Source organism: Aplidium turbinatum, chromosome 8, assembly GCF_918807975.1.
Source record: "Aplidium turbinatum chromosome 8, kaAplTurb1.1, whole genome shotgun sequence".
Classification (NCBI taxonomy): Eukaryota; Metazoa; Chordata; class Ascidiacea; order Aplousobranchia; family Polyclinidae; genus Aplidium; species Aplidium turbinatum.
In genome coordinates, this window is record NC_137479.1 from 2897209 (window position 1) to 2916427 (window position 19219).

Consider the following 19219-nt stretch of genomic DNA (forward strand, 5'->3'; position numbering starts at 1 on the left):
AAGTAAATAATTTTAATTGAAGATCACAATAGACCATCTGTAGTCATTTAGGTAGTGGAAGTGGAACTAGAAGCATCTGCAGTAATATTTTGTAGGCACAAGGGCGCTATGAAACAATCTGGCAGGTATGTCTGTGCTGGGCGCAATAAATCGAAATTTTTTTATGGCAAAAGCGGAGATAGATGAATACACAAGGCAGTTGTAGCCAAAAAACATTAAGATTAAAATGAAAAAATCTAAGCTTTAGTTTCGAATCCTACTATATAATGATTTATTGGATTTTTTATTTTTAACAACATACTTTGTAATTGTAAAATTGCAAAACGTACTAACCACAAGCAGAACAGTTTTAAGCCTGGCTCTATATCAACGACTAGACTTCAACCCATCTAATGGAATGGAAGCTTTGCGCGTATTGGATGATAATAAAACAACTGCTTGCTCTCCAGTATCCCTCCATTGTAGTCTGTCCGGGAACATTGTGAACCTGGGATGGTAAAAGGAACGGCCTCTACGGTCTCAAGAGTTCATACAAAGAAGCAGAAAACTTTCCGGGAAGCCGTAATGGAAGAAACAAGGAGTCCGATTAAATTTAATGTTTAATTCTGTAGTTAAGAGTTAAAATGGTTGGAATTAGATAGAAAACGTTTGTTTAAAAACCAAAATTTAAAAGAATCAATTGCTGTAGTGCTAAATTAAGCATGAAGCTGGCATTTATGACAAAAAATGTTCATATATTTGTGATAAATTACAAAAGTATAGCAAACCGTCGGCAGCAGTAGACTACTAAGAAAGACGAAACAGGTCAATATGACATTAAACTTTATATTAGCCTGCACACGGCACACACAGAAAACAGATCATCTACATTTTCAGAATCATCACTTTCAAAACACATGAAACCCATATTATATTTGCTGCACAAAAATTCACTTTGGCAGATAGAGTATGTTATTAATTAATTCATTACTACCGCATTCAGTTGGGACTTCTGGCTTTTTTCTTCGAACTCTGGGGCCGAGGGTTTATCCTTTTACCACCCCAGAGACGCCCTGATGTGTCTCTGTTTGTTGTCATTAGCCTGTTTTGTGCAGTTACCGGGACTCACCACGAGGAGGTTGACATCGTTTTATACCTCACCCGGTGCGCGCCCCCCTGGTATGGACCTGCCTCGGCCGACTTGGGTCAAGCTCAACAGAATCCGAACCGGAGTCGGTCGCTTCCATTCCAACATGCACAAGTGGGGTCTGGCTTCCTCACCGGCCTGCGAATGCGGCGCGGAGGAACAAACTGCTGACCATGTCGTTCTCGAATGTCCGATCTATAAGGCACCAAATGGAACGCATGGTATAGCAACGCTGGACGAAGCTACACTCACCTGGCTCTCCATCACCTGCCCTGAAATTTGATTTGATCTAGTCTCAAACGAAAGAAGAAGAAGACCGCATTCAGTTGCTTTTCATTTTTGATGTAAAGATAGAAAAAAAAGTTGGCTATTAAGTTTTTTCTTCACGCGAATCAGACTTTGCAATAGACTCTCACTAGTGAGAGAAGATAAAAATCAAGAATGTGATTTACATTTGTTTGTTACATTTAGAAACGTTGCAGCAAATATGAAAAAACCACATGTGCCTGTCTATTTGGTTTTGTTTAGTTTTTTAGTATTGTGTTGCAACAACCTTGGACTGGGACAGACGGACAAACGTAAGTAGTTTCTGTATAAAAAGTAGGCCTAACTATATTTCCAAACTATTTATTAAGGTCACCGTAATAACCCTTGCTCAGCTATGGTTATTTTCGGACTAAAAAAGCTATTCCTAAACCGTAATCTCAGCAGTTTTCGGTCCTTGTGGAAACTTTGAAGCTCCGAGACAAGCCCCTGCTAAGTTTGTTGCTTGTGTCTGACGTGGCTTTATTATAACTTTAATCCTTATTTAATCGATTGTTAACAATTTCGAAATACCAATAAAAACTTCCCATAATATTTGTCTTGAAACCAGCAGCGGACACGACCGGAAGCTGCGGAGGAGAGTTCCAAGGAGAAGGTGGAGTCATAGCCTCTCCTGGGTTTCCTGGAAGTGCTACCCCCAACGTTAATTGCACCTACGAGATAGAGGTGGACCCGGGCCTGGTGGTGGCAGTAAGTGTAATCTACTAAGCTTTTACTTACAGTAGTTTATTAAAAATAGTCAACAAAACAAGACTTCTGCAGTAAGTTAACCCAGTGGTTTCAAACTGTGCGTCGCGACGCTCTGGTATGTTGCAGGCCCGTATTTACGGGGGCAGAGGGTGCAGGTGCCCCGGCCCCCCTTTTGAAGGACCCCGACGTGAAAAAAAATGTGTTTTTGTGCTATTATTTTTTTTTGTTTCAGCCTTTGAAGTTTCTGCAAAATGCTGTGCAGTGCTGGATTAATGCTACTGTAGACATAGCTAGGCGCAAAAAAAATTTTTGCGCTGGTGGCTCTCCGATCTAAAAGTGTTCCTAGCCCCCCATCAGCTAAATCAGGCCCTGGTTCGTTGTTTAAATTTTAAAGAGCGCCTCGAAAACATTCCGCTTCATAACTAAATATGATCAATGCTTAATTCAGAAATATGAGATTAGTCTTACTAGTAGCACTCACAGTTTTCCACGACTGTGATTACAACGAGAAAGCTTACTTCAAATAAAAATACTGAGAAAGTCTTTGTAAAGGTTGGTTGGGAGAAAGCAGCATCAATGGATCGGCCATTCGGCCATACTACTGTGTCTGTCAGCTTTCGGATCAACAATTTGAAAACCACCTGTATCATTGAACCAAATTTTTTTATGTTGTCATTATTTCCACTCAAGCAATCATTTTGTTTAGTATCAATCGACTTACTTCAACTTAGACGACGACTGTCTGGTCATCTTCCCGAGTAGAAACTTCAGCGAAGGAAGTGGAATCCAGCATTGCAGCAACACGCCAGTACCAATTGATGTCAGCAGAGGTAACAAACTGACGTAAGTATGAAACAAACTGACTTAATGACGTAAGCGAATTTCGGAATGAACCAAGTAAAATGTGGTTGCAGCAAATGTCTGATATCGAGTGTCTGATCTCTCATAGGCAAGAATTGGTTGTGAGTGATGTTCCACCGCATCTTGCGACCGATCGTCAAAGGCTATTCTGTCGGTGTAAATATTTCGTTGAACAAACAAAAATTTTTACTGCTTCTTTATTTTTTAGTCGCTCTAAAACGATTTTTGCAGAGTTGTCTATCGTTCCGGTGGCAAGCCAGGGGATGGCTTTGCGATGTCATGGTACCCTCTGAACGTCAGCACTCTTCCGGAGTCGTTCAACTGCTCCTTTGACGGTCCACTTGCTCTGTGCCCAGGTACGTACCACTTGCTCTGTGCCCAGGTACGTACCACTTGCTCTGTGCTCAGGTATGTACCACTTGCTCTGTGCCCACGTATGTACCACTTGCTATCTGCCCAGGTATGTACCACTTGCTCTGTGCCCAGGTAGGCTATGTCACCAATTAACTTGCTATGGACGAGAAAAGTGTAGTTGGCTACGAGCACCTAGCTCGTAAACAATTCATAGAAGTGTGAGCTAGTTTACTTGTCTATAGAATAATGGAAAATGTTAGTCATGGAATGCACCGAACTATATGGTTAAACGAAGGTATTCTATTTTTAGACGGTGGCATTCTCTTTTAAACAACATAGGTTTCTCATTATTTGGATGACCCCTTAAACCTATAACATGGAACAAAATGTTATAATTACAATAATAAAAACCTCTGGCTTTGGTTGTTTATGTTTAACATTATTATTACGTGATTGGACATAAATTAAACATTCATATCTGTTTTATAAAATAGAAACGCCAGCACTAACTTCACTAGTGGCCAACATCCTGTTCACAAAGTTCTGGATTTAAAACGTCGCATCATTCGTCATGAAAAAAAAAAACATTTAAAATTAGCCTACAACTAAGTCTTTTGAAATCATAAAAAAGTTTATGGGCATAAATTATGACGTATTTCTACGATCTTTGACAACTGTAAGCCTCAGATCAAAACAATTAGGAAAACTATTTGAAGGTCACTCGCCTGCGCAGCTTCTGAGATAAACAAGTCTTATTAGCGCGCTTGGTACCCTTACTGAGAAACGACAGATTTTTTACTGCTGAACCTGTAAAGAATCTCTCGAATAGTCTATTTTGTACTGTACAACATTTCAGTCACTAATATTTTTTTACAGGCAACCATTGCAGATTAAAGCTAAGCTTACATACGAAAAAACGTTTAGTGGATTACCCAATGTTTTCTTTAGGTTGGATGCAATCTGATTTAGATCAAATCGATTACTCGTTCAGGCGTGACGGAACTCCATCTGCCGGTACCGGGCCGTCACGTGACTCCTCAGGGTGTAAGTCGCCAGTAACAATCATAGACATTGACTCTTCGTAGACGAAGAATATTCAATCACGGAAAACGTTTTATTTATTATGATATGTAGTGTCAACTAGACGTTAAATCCTGTCACAATACTGAGAATAGACTGCTTGAGAAACAGTTGAACTACATTTTGATTAATCAATCACTTTACTGATGTAGTTTTGTACATGAAACTAATGCAACGTAGTGGTATGTGGTATCATATCTCAGGTAGGCTATCAGCTATTTTTCATGGTCTTTTATCGCTATTCGCTTGTACAAATGAATTACACTAGCCAGTATGAAAATTTCATGCCACATCGAACGGTATAATGGCTCGTGGAATAAGAGGCGAAATATCATCGACTTGTTGAGCAGTAAGAGTCACTACTTAAATACAAGCATCAGTCTTCTGAAGTACTAAAACAACACTATTGCAACAGTGAATAGAACAAACAAACTCATTTGTTTATATTTCAAAACAAAAATAAGTTTATTTTAGCTTGTCCTGTATATTTTCCAGAATATACCGTAGCCTATAATTTCTAGCCTTTCAAACGAGATCCCACTTTCAGAGTTTCAGCAAAGAATCGATTGCGTTCGTTTATGTTATAAACCAGATGAGATTACATCATTCAACCCAACTGTAAAACAAGCCTTTGAAATATAATATAAGCATCAATATTGTTAACAACAACTTTGCGTTTTTTAAATATAGAAATTACGTTTTTTAAATGTTTTTAATCAGTAATTTCTTCCTATGTAATTCCTAATATTTTCTTCTATTTGTGATTGGTGTAATATCCTGGTATATAAAGGACAGTGTAGGACATTTCGGCCTTGGACCATCATATAGCCTAATCATCGAATAAAAATAGTCCATCAAAATCTTATTCGTCAGTGAGCAGAAGCTGGTTATTTCTTGCAAAAGTAAGATACGAACGATGTGTGCAGCAGGTTGGTAAGAATGACTGACCAGTGTGTTGCTTCTAGCTGGCAGGTACGCTTACGTGGAAGCTTCGAGAAGGAACGATGGCGACGCAGCAGTCTTGATCTCACCGATGATCACTCTTAACGGTAAATTTAAAACATTCTTTTGTCTTCTTTTGAAACATTTTGTTCTTTTGAAAACTTTCTTTTGTGATAAAATAAACATCAACCATGCGATGCGAAACACGCGCGCCACCAGCGCCACCAGCGCCACCACGATAGTTCTGATACAAAATGGTGATGATGATGTTTTTCCTATTTATTTTTTGCGCAACCTGGATGATACGTTTTGGTGATGGGGATAAGACTAGATGGTTTTTGCGTAACGTACTCTTGGATCACCTACGTCTCACAATATTTGACACATCTCCTAAAGCAAGCTCTATTCAAATGTATGAATGAACTTTGTCGACACTGCGGCTGTAGCCAGCACATTGCAACACATTATGTTCTTGGGTACCGTACCTAAACTATTGTCTCATAAGCAAGAAGAATGAAATTTTTCTACAGAATTCAATGCATATTGCTTTTCCATGATGTTTCACAATCGTGGAATAAACAAGGCAACCGTAGAGGTTCTGGAGGTGAAAGATGGCAATCCGACTTCCCTATTCACCCGGAATCAGGAAACAAATGACTGGGTCAATGCTAACAAAACTTTGTACAAGACAGAGCAACAGATTCAAGTAGGTTGGAGGTTGGAACTGATAGTTTCTTTGCTGAGTTAGTTGCGAGTAAAGGAAACAAATTGATTAGTTTTTTTTATATAATCAATGGCATGTAGATCGCAATAAAAGCATCTCGCGGAAACGGTTGGAGATCTGACGTTGGGATAGATGACATTAAAATTCTTCCGCGCGCTTGTGAAGATGACGACACAGACACCGATTTTTACGATTATGGCGAAAACAATGCCTCTTATCCGGATGGTGGATTCATTGAAGACGTCTACACAGAAGACAATTCAACCGACAATGAGACAGGTAACTCTATGATCAACGTGGTTAGTTACTGTCAAGTAATAAATTTAATCGAGAATGTGGCTCATGCTGTAATGTTAAAAGAATTTCTGTTTCTACAAGAAACTGGTTTCAGATATCAACACAGGAGTTGACCAAGGATGCACGGACACAGATTTCCGTTGTTCCAATCTTCCGGAAGATTGCATTCCCCTAAGTTGGTTATGCGATAATAATCGTGATTGTTCAAATGGAGCAGACGAAAACCCGTTTGTGTGTGCGGGTAAATTTTGATTCTTTTTTTATGCTTACTACTTTTCACAAAAAGCATGATGCTTACGTGTTTTGGCTTGTAATTGCTGGAGAGTAGGCATGCCAAGTTCAGAAGGTTATGTAACCAATTTGATTGTTTGGTATTGTAGCTGCATTGATATATTGTTTATTTGATTATACTGATCAGTTTGTTAGTAATCATAACAACAACAATAACTTATTTTTGACTAGTTAGATGCAAAGTATGTCGCAAACAGCTCAACTGGTTAGCGCATGATTTTGTGAACAAAGAAGCTTCAAGATCAAGCTGCGCTGATTCGACTCTCGGGGTGTGCGCTTGAGCAATGCATTCTAAAGACTGCTCTAAATTCAGTGGCACCTAATGGATGGACTAATTCCCCAGCAACAAGACTTCAAAATCGGAAATTTCATTCTGTCAATCTCGGTAACCGCTAAGCATGCAAAACTAACAGGAATAACCTATCAAGGCTTTGTCAGTCCGATGATAAAGATTCAAAAACCAATCAGACCAAAATAGAGTCACTAAAAAGTCTCCATAATTGGCGATTTTCAGCCAACTGTCGCAGTTCTTCCTGGCTGTGTTTTGTAAGAGATCGAACCCTTCGCATGAATGTATTTGTTGGTCTTCCTTGGTTTCGTTTGCCTTTGACCTGTTTTGATAATAAGAGAATTTCTTTATAAACTGAGTTAATTGGATGTCGCATTCTAAACATCATTATTGGTTACTAACTATTAATTTTAATAAAACGTCATCAACTGGCAAGTTGTAGCAGCGTCACAAGTGATGACGGAATGGTAAGTGGAAACGCGACTTGTCCCAAAAAGAGTTTATTTTTCGCTCATTGCTAATTTGCATAACCTCTTTACTAACCTCAATTTATCGCTGGTAATTTAACTTTTCCAGCTAATAGATCTAGCGCAGCTGTAGTTACAAGCTCCTCTACAACACCACCATCCCTCTGTCCTTCCAATCTTGCTTACCAGTCATGCGCCCGACCGTGCGACCACGTTTGTACTGACGGATACCTGGCGCCGGCCTGTGGTGTTCGGTGTGTGCAAAGATGCGCTTGTCCTCCAGAACTTCCAGTGCTCCATGAGAACAGGTGATTGATAATGATTTTGTTTCACAGTAACAGTCACTGCCTTGTTAAGGTTGGTGACGTACTTTTGTGGTTACAGAGACTTGAGATATTGGAACTGTAACCAACCTGGTGAAAGCAGTGCGCAAAAAAGACCAAACAGGAGATGCATGTTTTATTGATTTGAGTTGTTTGTTGGTTTTCAGTTTATTTGACTGCTTCACTGCTCTCAGTTGTTGACCTCATGTTATGTTGCACCCTACTTCCACCCCACTGCTATAGAATAACGTCTAGATTATCATCATCATTAGACACCGCTTCCGTTATTCAATAAAACCAAATTTGATACACAGCTTTGTATTTTACACTTCAACTTTAAAGTTGACTTTTTCAGATGTATTTTGTTCGATGACTGCCCTCAGCCTGAGTTAGAAGCTGTGACTGGCTTGGAAGTTGTGGAACTATCTTTTTACGATGCTGTGGTTTCTTTCAATGGATCGAAAGCAGCGGAAAATTTCAAAATCACAATTTACCCAACAAAAACACCAGACCAAGCAAATGTTTTTGTAATTCCAAACGACAATAAGCCTCCCAAGATATTTTATAGAATTACTGATCTATCCTCAGGTAAGCAATTAATTAAAATTGTCAAATAGTTGATCTTAGGACTGGCAAAGTTTTAATTTTCACTTGTTTGTTAGCTATCTTTGTTTCCATAATAATTAAATTCTTTTTCTGAACGTGACCCACAATCATCCTGCGTTAAGAAATTGACGTCTTGGAACGGTACTCGAAGGGGCGCCAGTTCGACACCGCTCATGAGCATGCGGGTGGGGCTTTGACAGGACACTTACGGGCATGTCTGAAGGTGGACACGAACATTGGCTTCCGTACCTTCCCGTGCACCTAATCCAACTCTTCAACCATCTGGCGAACACGAAAGTCATGTTCCTTTATCTCCGATAGGTGTTTAGATTTATCTGCGATTTTGAAAGTTTTCAGCTTTTTTGGATTTTCTATTATTGGCTGATTGGGCAATCTTATGTCAAAAGTAGGTTATCGTAAAGCAAATATCACTCGTAGTGTACAGACGAGGAGCAACCACTGGGGTGGTTTGTTGGATGAAGCTTTATATCCAAATTTAGAAAGCTCGCGAAGTGCGTTGCTCAAGCGCACACCTGAAGAACGGAACCAACTCTGTGCTTGATCATACCATTTCTTTTTTTTAGCAGTCGGGGACATATCAAACTGAACTATTGATTTGATTGATTGATTGAATCTTTATCCTCGGACTGGGAAAGCTTCTTGTAGAGCTTAATCCTGGCAGTTTCGCATACTTGTAGAGGCTTTGAATCACTGACGCAGGCACGGTCACCGAGATTGACAGAGTGAAGTTTCCGATTGTTGAAGTCTTGTTGCCGGGGAATTATTCCATCCATTAGACGCCGCTGAATGGAGAGTAGTCCTTAATGTGCGTTGCTCAAGCGCACACCCCGAGAGTCGAACCAGCGCCGCTATTGATCTTGAAGTTTCTTCGTTCCAGAAGTGACGCGCTAACCAATTGAACTATCTGGCGTGTGCAGTGTGCACATTGTAACTTGCACTTAACTGACAGTGAACTGTACTTTTTCTTAGGAACGTCTTATGTCGTCCAAGTTGACAGCTCAAGAGGTGATGATGAAGTTTCTACAGAAGATTTGCATTTCACCACACTCAGACAAACAACTAGTCAAGCAGAGTCAACTGTTATTCAAACTAAGCCAATTTCCACTCAAACCGAATCGAGTGACACGCAAACTAAACCAAATGTTAATCAAACTGAGTCAATTTTCACACAAACTCAATCAATTTCTGAAAAAACTGAGACAATTGATACCAAAACTGAGTTAATTGGCACTCAAACTGAGTTAATTGACACACAAACTGAGTTAATTGACACACAAACTGAGTTAATTGACACACAAACTGAGGTAGTTAACATTCAAACTGAAGCAATTATCACCCAAACTGAGTCAATTAAAGCTCAAACCGAATCAGTTCATACTCAAACTGAGTCAATTAAAGCTCAAACTGAATCGATTTTAATTCAAACTGATTCCAGTGACAGTGAAACAAAGCCAAGTCAAACTGACTCCATAGCCACTTCATTTGAATTAGTTACTATTGAAACACAATCGATTGATACCCAGACTGAGTCAATTGGACGACAAACTGATACAAATGCGTCTCAAACTGAGTTATTTACATCTTCAACTGAGTCAATTAACAAGCAACCAGAGCTGATTGACAGCCAGACTGAAGAGATTGCAACCCAAACCAGCCAGATTGCTGCTGTAACTGAATCTTTTGATTCAACAACTGTGGAAGAATTAGTGACTCTTTCTTCCACAAAAGAACAATCAACGGAAACCGCAGGTAAATCAATGTTGAGGGTGACTAGTTGCTATCAATCACATAATGATCAACTTAATACAGTCTGTAGCTTCAAAAAAGTAAGAAATTTTGCCACATTTACGTATGATGATGATTATGTTTTATCTGTTCAGGCTACTTCATACAAACTTTAATGTCAATACCAATTTTGAGGAACCATGTTTTGCTTCTATAAATTTTGCTATGAAGTATTTTCTCCTTCCTCAGTTGCTTGTTTTATAACAGATGTCTTGTTTTTTGTAAGTTATTTAGTTTGAGTGCCGGGGATCGCATTGGTACCAGGTCCAAAGTATTTTCTCATCAAGACCTATAAGCAACAAAAGCAATGAGGTTGTTAATAAATTTCAAAGTTAATGTCAACTTTTTAAACAAATTAGTTTCAATGTATTTTGACAGGCAGCAGCTCTGAGGTTATCTCGCTCATAGAAGTTGATCACAGAAGTGTCTGCGTAAAGATTACTCATCTAATGGTAAGTTTAATACATTCGAATGATTAGTCACCCATCGTTTGTTTGACACGTTGATTTCTTCTTCTCTCGTGTTGTCGCTATATGTCAGGGCATCTGTTGGTTAGCCACTGCCTGGTGTCGTCATCGATGGAAACTAGGCCTTCCATACCATGAGGTGGTCTGTATAGCCGGCAATCCTTGATAATGTGGGCTGCCGTCTGCATTTCACCACACTCACAAGCAGCACTCTCTGCCAATCCCCAGCGCAACATGTCTGCACCATAGCGTCCAACACCAGTGAGCAAACGGTTACGCCTTGATGAGGCCAGTCTAGAGAGGCCATGTCCCAGCTGGTTCTCGGGAGGGGACCTGAATACTTGGCGAAGTGAAGATGTGGCGCTTGACCATTGTTCACACCATACCGCGTGGCACCACTGTTTGCTAGGGCTTCCACCAGAGGCTGCCAGAAGGTCTTGTGCAGCGCGTACAAATGGCTTTCTTGATTTTAACCGCTGCTTTGGTGGATATCTCAGCGTGGTTGTGTGTAGCAGATGGCCGGGGTTTAGGGCTTTAAGGCTCAGGGAAAGAACAGCACGTTGGTGCCGTAGTGCAGCTGGCTCAATGTTTGCAAGGACAGGCAAGCAGTCAGTTGGAGTTGGACGGAGGCAACCTGTGACAGTTCGCAGGCAGTTGTTGATTGGCACATCGACAAGGTCAGTTTGGGCGCTTCTGCACCAAGTAGCAGCACAGTATTCAGCAGGGGCATAGACTAAGGCTAAACCACTTGTTCTCAGCACTGAGGCGCTAGCACCCCACCTTGTACCAGCAAGACGTTTCTAGAGAGCAGAGCGAGCTGTCACTTTTCCGCGTAAGTGTTCTAGGTGTTTGCGGTATGTAAGAGAATAATCAAGTCGAACCCCAAGGTATGTGGGTGTGGCTTCAAAAGGAAGTTTCCGGCCGTTATTTTAGATGTTAATTTCCCTGTTTGAGTCTCTATTACATAGGTGGAAAGCAGAAGTCACGGTCTTCGCTTCACTCAACTTGAGGGTTAGGTTTAGGGTTGGTGCAGATAGGAAGATAGAATGTCCATATGGGGGCGAAAGCAAGGAGGCGAAAGCAAGTACCTTGGGGGCGAAAAGCAAGTAAAGCAAGAGGGCGAAAGCAAGTACCTGGGGGCGAAAGCAAGTACCTTCACGTGGTCGTCCCCGCAAGTACCGACTCTGGAAAACTAAACTTGCTACAACTGTCGCTATAAAGTTATCATGCGTAAGAACAATCATCAGAATGGCATCCCCAGACCAAGCACAGCGCCCTTGTCAGGGCGAACAGCACCAGCTGTTGTAGGTCAAGAAGTGACCATTCTGCAACTAAATGTTGAAGGCATCACCAACGCTAAACTAGACATCATCACACAGCTTGCCCACAACAACGATGCAGCGGTGATCATCATCCAGGAAACTCATTGCTTGACCCCGGAGAGGCTGAAGATCCCACACTTCGATCTTGCTGCCTGCACCCTCAGCAATAAGCATGGGACGTTGATTTAATAGGATGGTTTATGTGGCTTTTTGCAGTTACTTCAATCGGGTTTTTCTGCAGAGTAACTTGCAAACATTTAATAAAGAAGCTGTTTTATAACGCCCTTCGGAGAGGGGCCAACACCATCGTCATATTATGCTTGTATTATGACGTTCTTGGTGTTGAGGATAGTCATATCAGCGTTATATGTCTGTCTGTCTGTCTGTCTGTCTGTCTGTCTGTCTGTCTGTCTGTCTGTCTGTCTGTCTGTCTGTCTGTCTGTCTGTCTGTCTGTCTGTCTGTCTGTCTGTCTGTCTGTCTGTCTGTCTGTCTGTCTGTCTGTCTGTCTGTCACTGTCTGCTTTATAAAGCGCCCGGGACCAACGCATTCTGCGATGGGTACAGCGCTACCTAAACACAAGCATTATTATTTTATTCCGAAGAATGAAGCTCACCATCGTGACGTTTATCAGGTAGATTTTTGAATCTTCACTGCTCTTTGTTTTTTCACATTTTATAATCAGAATTGTCATCCAGAATTAGAAGATGGACTCCCAGATAGGAGAATAGACCAAGAAAAACAAATAAAAACACGATGTCACATTTGAACGTGACATGTAAGATTTGAATATTGCACATTTTCAACAAGTGACCTCTCACTCACACAGAGACGACAAAGTTTTAACAAAAAGCTGATTTATTGTCACTGGATTTGGGTTTTACTTTCAAAGGGAAAGAATCAACTTTAACCTACGCCACCTGTGACTAGGGGAAAGAAAAAGATTGTTGTTGAATGCTCTGCCCACGCTGCGTTGTCTCCTTGCAAGTTTCTTCCTTTTATGAGCGCAAGCAGAAATTCTCGGCCATGATTACCATCGTGCAGGGCCGTTTTAACAGCCCCCGTGCCCCCCGGCCAGGAGAGCCCACGGCTAATTGGGGGCCCACCCATTTTAGTCTGTTTAATGTTTTTGACTGTTTAAAAAATAGAATAGCAGCTACAGAAGCTCGATATCTAATGGCTTAAAATCACGCAAGGCCGTATTTACCGCTTTCCACCCCCCGACTGAAGGCCTATGTCTAACTAGGGGTTTGGGTTAGGGGTTTTGGGTGGGGGGTTTTGGGTTAGGAGTTTTGGGTTAGGGGTTTTGGGTTAGGGGTTTTGGGTTAGGAGTTTTGGGTTAGGGGTTTTGGGTTGGGGTTTTGGGTTAGGAGTTTTGGGTTAGGGGTTTTATGGGGGCCCACTGAAATGAAACTATTCTTTACATTGTATTTGCTTTATTTAAAGCTTAAACTAACTTATAACGAAAGTCTAGAAAACAAAACATGAATTAAACCTCCATTTAACAAAGATACATAAACTAACAAAACAGACAACCTGACGGTAGGTTGACTACAAAGCTACTGTGAAACACGTACAGTTTGTTGTAACAATGCAACAAACGGCTAGCAGCTACAGGCAAGATCACGTTGCATGCCGTACAATCACTTTAGGTATACTACATTCACCCCTCCTAAAAGAAAACACAAACACATAGAAAACACAAACACATATAGCCTACCGAAGAGTAACAGGTAGTTTACAATTTTAAGGTTAAAGTGATCAATATTCCAAACAATAAGGTTCGATTAAAATACAAAATATCGGCAAAATACAAGAAGAATGTATTGACAATGATTGTTAAACATCTCCGTATCGTAGAGGAGGCACCCCTTTGTTGCAACGAGATGACCGTCTCGGATAACATTTTTCAACATCGTCTTTGTCATCATGACGGCCGGGCAATACAAGGGGCGGATCATTTATTTCAATTGGGTTTACATTTGATGCATCTACTTCCGAGATTTCAATTTCATTATTTGAATGATGGTCAGTTGGAGGATCAGGAGTGCTTGGGGGCATGGAGCGATATCGCGAAGTGAGACAGTCGCTTCCCGACCATTGGAATAACGTACATTCGCATACGTTGGATTAACACCAAGCAATTCGACTTCGTCCACCAATGGAGCGCTCTTATCAGTGCGAACAAAACGTTTGAGATATACTTTTCCAGGAACAGTCATCCACGAAGGAAGCGATTCTCCAGTGCATGACCGTCGCTGAAACTTAAAAAAGCGTTCATGTGGAATAGCATTTGTGGATGTGCAAATAAGCGATCGAATAGAATGCAGGGCGTTGTCTAATACAGTTTCCCAGCGCGATAACGGAACTTGACCAGTTTTTAGAGCTAATTGGACGGTTTTCCACACTGTGCCTACAGTTCGTTCAACTTGCCCATTTCCAGACGGATGGTAGATGCTTGATTTACTCGATGCAATTCGGCGTTGTGACAAATACTGTTTGAACTGCATCGAGGTAAATGCCGATCCATTGTCGGAGTGAATGAATCCTGGTGTTCCACACAATGAAAATAAACTATCAAGCGCTCGTATCACAGAAGTTGTTGTCATGTCCTTACAAGGAAAGGCAAAAGGGAAGCGTGAATATTCGTCGATCACTACCAACAGGTACTTATTATTCGTTGCTGACAGTACCGGGTCTTTGAAGTCTATACTTAGTCGTTCCATTGGCTGGGTTGCCTTGATTAATGTTCCACGATTTTGGCGAAAAAAATGCGGTTTAACTTCTGCACATATTGTGCATGCTGAGACCATTTTCTTCACGTCGTTTGTCGAGAAGGGCAAATTTTTGGATCGAACGAAGTGTAGCATCCTAATCACTCCTGGGTGGCAAAGGCTGTCGTGTATGTCATGAAGTGTGCTTGAACAAGACAATGATGAGCAAAATGCTCTGGTGAAAGTGTCCGGGCCAACATTTCTCTGCCCGGGGCGATATTTGATTTCGTAAGAAAAAGAACCCATTTCCACCCGCCATTGCTGAATTTTATTAGCTTTTATTTTGGAACGGCGACGGCTGTCCAGCATAAAGGCAACAGACCTTTGGTCAGTAATCAGTGTGAACGTTTTTCTGGCCAACAAATGCGACCACTTCCTCACGGCCTCGATTACGGCTGTAGCTTCTTTCTCGTATGCGGGATAGTTTAGCTCACTTCCTTGTAAGGTCCGCGACATGAATGCAACAGGGCGGCCACCTTGATTTAGTGTAGCAGACAAAGCAATAGGTATTAGAAGCGTCACACTCAACGACAAAAAGTAGACGTTCGTCTATTGATTTCAGACCTGTATTTTCCAGTTCCAGTTTCAGCTGCAAAAACGCTTTCATAGCTTCATTTGAAAGGGGAAATTGCTTTGTGTGGGCAGGAGGCCGAATTTTGTCCGCAAAACAGTGTATCCACTTTGCATAATACGCAAACATCCCAAGCACACGTTTTAGTGAAGCAGCGCTATTTGGCGGCGGAAAATCTTGTAAGGGACGCATGCGCTCAGGGTCTGGTTTTATGACACCGTTTCCTACCACGTATCCAAGAATCTGAATACTCGATACCGAGGAAATAGTTTTGGTCTCATTTAGAGTAAAATTTCGTTTTTGGATCGCCTTTAGAAAGCTTGCACATTTTTATCGTGCTGTTCTTGATCACGTCCCGCCACGGTAACATTATCCAAATATGGAAATACGTCCTTTAACTGCTCTTCTTTGATAAATTCTGATATTTTTCGTTGAAATGCAGCAACGCCATTTTTTACTCCAAAGGGAATGCGGGTAAATTCATAAAGTTTGCCACAGGCTTCAAACGCAGTATATTTACTTTCGGACTCGATTATTTTTATTTGATGATAAGCGCTGCGTAAGTCAAACGTCGAGAACACCTTGTATCTCGCAAGTTCATTTACCATATCATCTATGCGCGGTAATGGATATGCGTCAAGTTCCGTGAAAATGTTAATTGTTTGGGAATAGTCTATGCACAGTCGTTTTTTATGACGGTTAGTATCGTCTTTAACTACAACTACCTGAGCTCGCCAAGGGGATTGGCTCGGTTGAATGATTCCGTCTTTAAGAAGTTGTTCGACGTTTTCGTTTATGAAGGCTTTGTCTTCTTGACTGAAGCGTCGGGGTTTCGTAGCAATGGGCTTGACGTTTGGCGCCAAGTTTGAAAATAAGGATGCTTTGCTGGTCTCCGCTGCAGTTACGGCACAACTTAACTTGTTTGAAACAACAAGATCCGGCGATACTCCTTGGAACTCGAAAATTAACTGGTTGTGTTGACTTTGGAAGTCTAATCCAAGAATGACGTCACTACAGAGATTTTCAAGGATATTTAGTCTAGTCATGTCATACTTGGTTTGATTTATTTTCAAGTTAGCCAAACAAAATCCGGTAGACTTCATTTTTACATTGGAAGCAGCCATTTGAACTTGCTGGGATGAAGGATAAACGCTTAACTGTAAGTTCTTGCACACTGCTCAGTCGATGTAACTTTCGGAGCTGCCGGTGTCCATTAGAGCGGGGAGGCATTTTCCATTTAGTGTGATAGGCAAACATGCACTCTGTAAGCTTCCAGGACATGACGCGGAAACAGAGGACTGCAACGACGTCGTAGCCAGGGATGTTGAGCTACTAATTTGACTCTCTCGCGTAGAACTCTTGGAAGAAGGCACTTTAGAACGGCACACCTTACCGAAATGGCCTAGTTTCCCACATGTGAAGCACTGAGCGTCCTTAGCTGGACATCGCCGTCGATCGTGATATTTTTGACCACAGAAGTAGCAAGACTTAGATTTTGATATGGCTGCAGACATGTTCCGATTTCCAAAAGCGCTGTCTTGGTTAGGTTCATCATGGACGGGAGTTAGTACAGCGAGGTCATCCACTCTTGGCGTATAGGCTGCAGAGTTTGCCTGTGCCGTGTTTAAAGAGTTTGCGATATTAAAGGCAGCCTCAAGAGTCAGTTCCGTGCTTTCCAATAATCGCTGGCGGATATGGTTTGCAGCCAACCCATTTATAAAAGCATCTCGAATGAGTTCCTCACGGTACCTCTCGGCAGTGACATCCCTTAGTTCGCAGTCTTTACTAAGCGAATGTAATGCTCTCTTAAAATCATGGAGAGACTCCGCTGGCTGTTGTCTCCTTGTAGCTAACAGATGTCTTGCAAATATCGAATTTGGGGTCTTTATATACACTCCATTTAGTTTCGAGATTGCTGCTTCGTAGCTAGGAGAGTCTTCTACCATTTCATAGACGTCTGGGCTAATATTGGCGAACAACACGCTGAGCTTGTCCTCTTCTGCAACCTGGCATTTTTGTAAGAATAGATTGAAGATTTTCAACCAATGCTTCCAGACCTTTGTTGCATTTTGCGCGTTGGGCTCTGCATCAAACCTTGCCGGCTTCAATATGTCTTTCAGCGTGCTAGTTGCCATAGTAAGTTATAAGTTAGTTTAATTGAAATGAAACTATTCTTTACATTGTATTTGCTTTATTTAAAGCTTAAACTAACTTATAACGAAAGTCTAGAAAACAAAACATGAAATAAACCTCCATTTAACAAAGATACATAAACTAACAAAACAGACAACCTGACGATAGGTTGACTACAAAGCTACTGTGAAACACGTACAGTTTGTTGTAACAATGCAACAAACGGCTAGCAGCTACAGGCAAGATCACGTTGCATGCCGTACAATCACTTTAGGTATACTACACCCACTCGTGTTTTGTTCGTGCAGCGTTTTTCGGCTTGTAATTTCACATGTACCGATAACATTTAATACGAGTTTTTTCAATTTTTGTAAAACTTTCTTGTTCTCTTCGCTAGCTCAACCACATTTTATTCACCTCGGTGATATTGGGCATGCATAGATGGGGATCAAACAACCAAATAATGCAATATTCCGAAGTAAACACTACTCACTCAAATAGCTTAGTTAATTAACAATCAAATTGGTAGCCTAAATGTTAATGTTGATCGAGATAAGTTATGAAGTGAAAATGCTATCGGTGAAGATGAAGATTCCTCAGATAAACTTCGAAGTTATAGCCTGCTGAAAGGCTACACCACACCATACAAACTTCCAAGAAATAAATTACTGAAATCTTTCTGTGGTCTTGAATGAATTTTTTTTATATGATAAGCTAACTTAAATTTTCAACCAAGACGTCTACCCCAATACAATTTTTGTTTGATGAATTTAGTCGCATACTACCTAAGTGTGCACCTTGAGAAAAAAAAACAGATTGGTCCTAAAAATGCCTAAAATGTGACTATACCAAGAATATATTTCTCAAAATTGTCTGAGAGCAAACTCACATATCCCCTTTCAAGTTTACTTTTTCAGACATTAAATTTTGCATTGCTCATTGATGTTATAAACTTTACTTATAGTTAAAACTCTGGCCCTTCCCCAACTTTTTTCTAGATCCACTTCTACATTGTCGGGATAGCGTATTAACTCTTAAAGAGCTGTTTACTCTTCGCTAAAATGACGAATGTAAATTTTTTCGCCAGATTGAAAGATTTTGCGGCCTGGTCACAGCGGTAAACCATAATCTCTTCGTGGGAAAATTGTAACATAAGATTCCCGAATCCGTTCGTCTGTATGTAATGACCGAAAGAGAAACACTCTTCTGAAACGTCTATTCAAAATTGTATTTCTGTAAAATTAGCCACCTGGCTGTCGAAATTGGGATGCAACACCGTACACCACTAAAATTTGTCACTACAACAAACTACTTAGATAAAGACGGAATTTTTGTCCAGCTAGCAAGCACTAAGCAAACAGTTAAATGTGCGACTAACTCTCAAGCAACCATTTCACGAATGACCAGAATAGATATCAATATCTTAAACTCACGTACGCAATATTGTGACGTAATAGTGAAAGACATTGTCACGCAATTCAAACAGGTGTTCAATAAGGCGATGTGAAAATCAAAAAAGTTTAAAAAATCAAAAATCGAATTATTACACAGGGTGACTATTGCTATGTAGAGTATTTCTGTAAAATTTCACGCAAAAATATTCAGTAACCTTAAACATGTAGTCGATTTTGTCTTTGACATTTGTTGCCAGCACAGAGTTGCCAGGTACAAATTTTTTGAAGAAAAAACTTTGTTTATCTTTTTTAAATTGTAAAAATTTCCAACTTTAACAACCACAACAACAATTACATATGATGCGACTGCTAGTTGCCCT

General features: G+C 40.7%; 1 protein-coding gene across 1 annotated transcript in view; it reads left to right on the forward strand.

The window, feature by feature from the left end:
• The first annotated feature begins 1610 nt into the window (after positions 1-1610).
• LOC145775433 (uncharacterized) overlaps positions 1611-19219 on the forward strand; it is a 40622-nt gene continuing 23013 nt past the window's right edge. The window contains exons 1-13 of the mRNA XM_082586729.1: positions 1611-1704; positions 2004-2140; positions 2847-2983; positions 3233-3357; positions 4304-4399; positions 5401-5484; positions 5908-6083; positions 6182-6380; positions 6493-6639; positions 7555-7753; positions 8124-8356; positions 9365-10144; positions 10559-10632. Coding sequence (XP_082442855.1) covers positions 1614-1704; positions 2004-2140; positions 2847-2983; positions 3233-3357; positions 4304-4399; positions 5401-5484; positions 5908-6083; positions 6182-6380; positions 6493-6639; positions 7555-7753; positions 8124-8356; positions 9365-10144; positions 10559-10632 — 2478 coding nt within the window. The 5' untranslated portion in view covers positions 1611-1613. The remainder of the gene's footprint in view (positions 1705-2003; positions 2141-2846; positions 2984-3232; positions 3358-4303; positions 4400-5400; positions 5485-5907; positions 6084-6181; positions 6381-6492; positions 6640-7554; positions 7754-8123; positions 8357-9364; positions 10145-10558; positions 10633-19219) is intronic.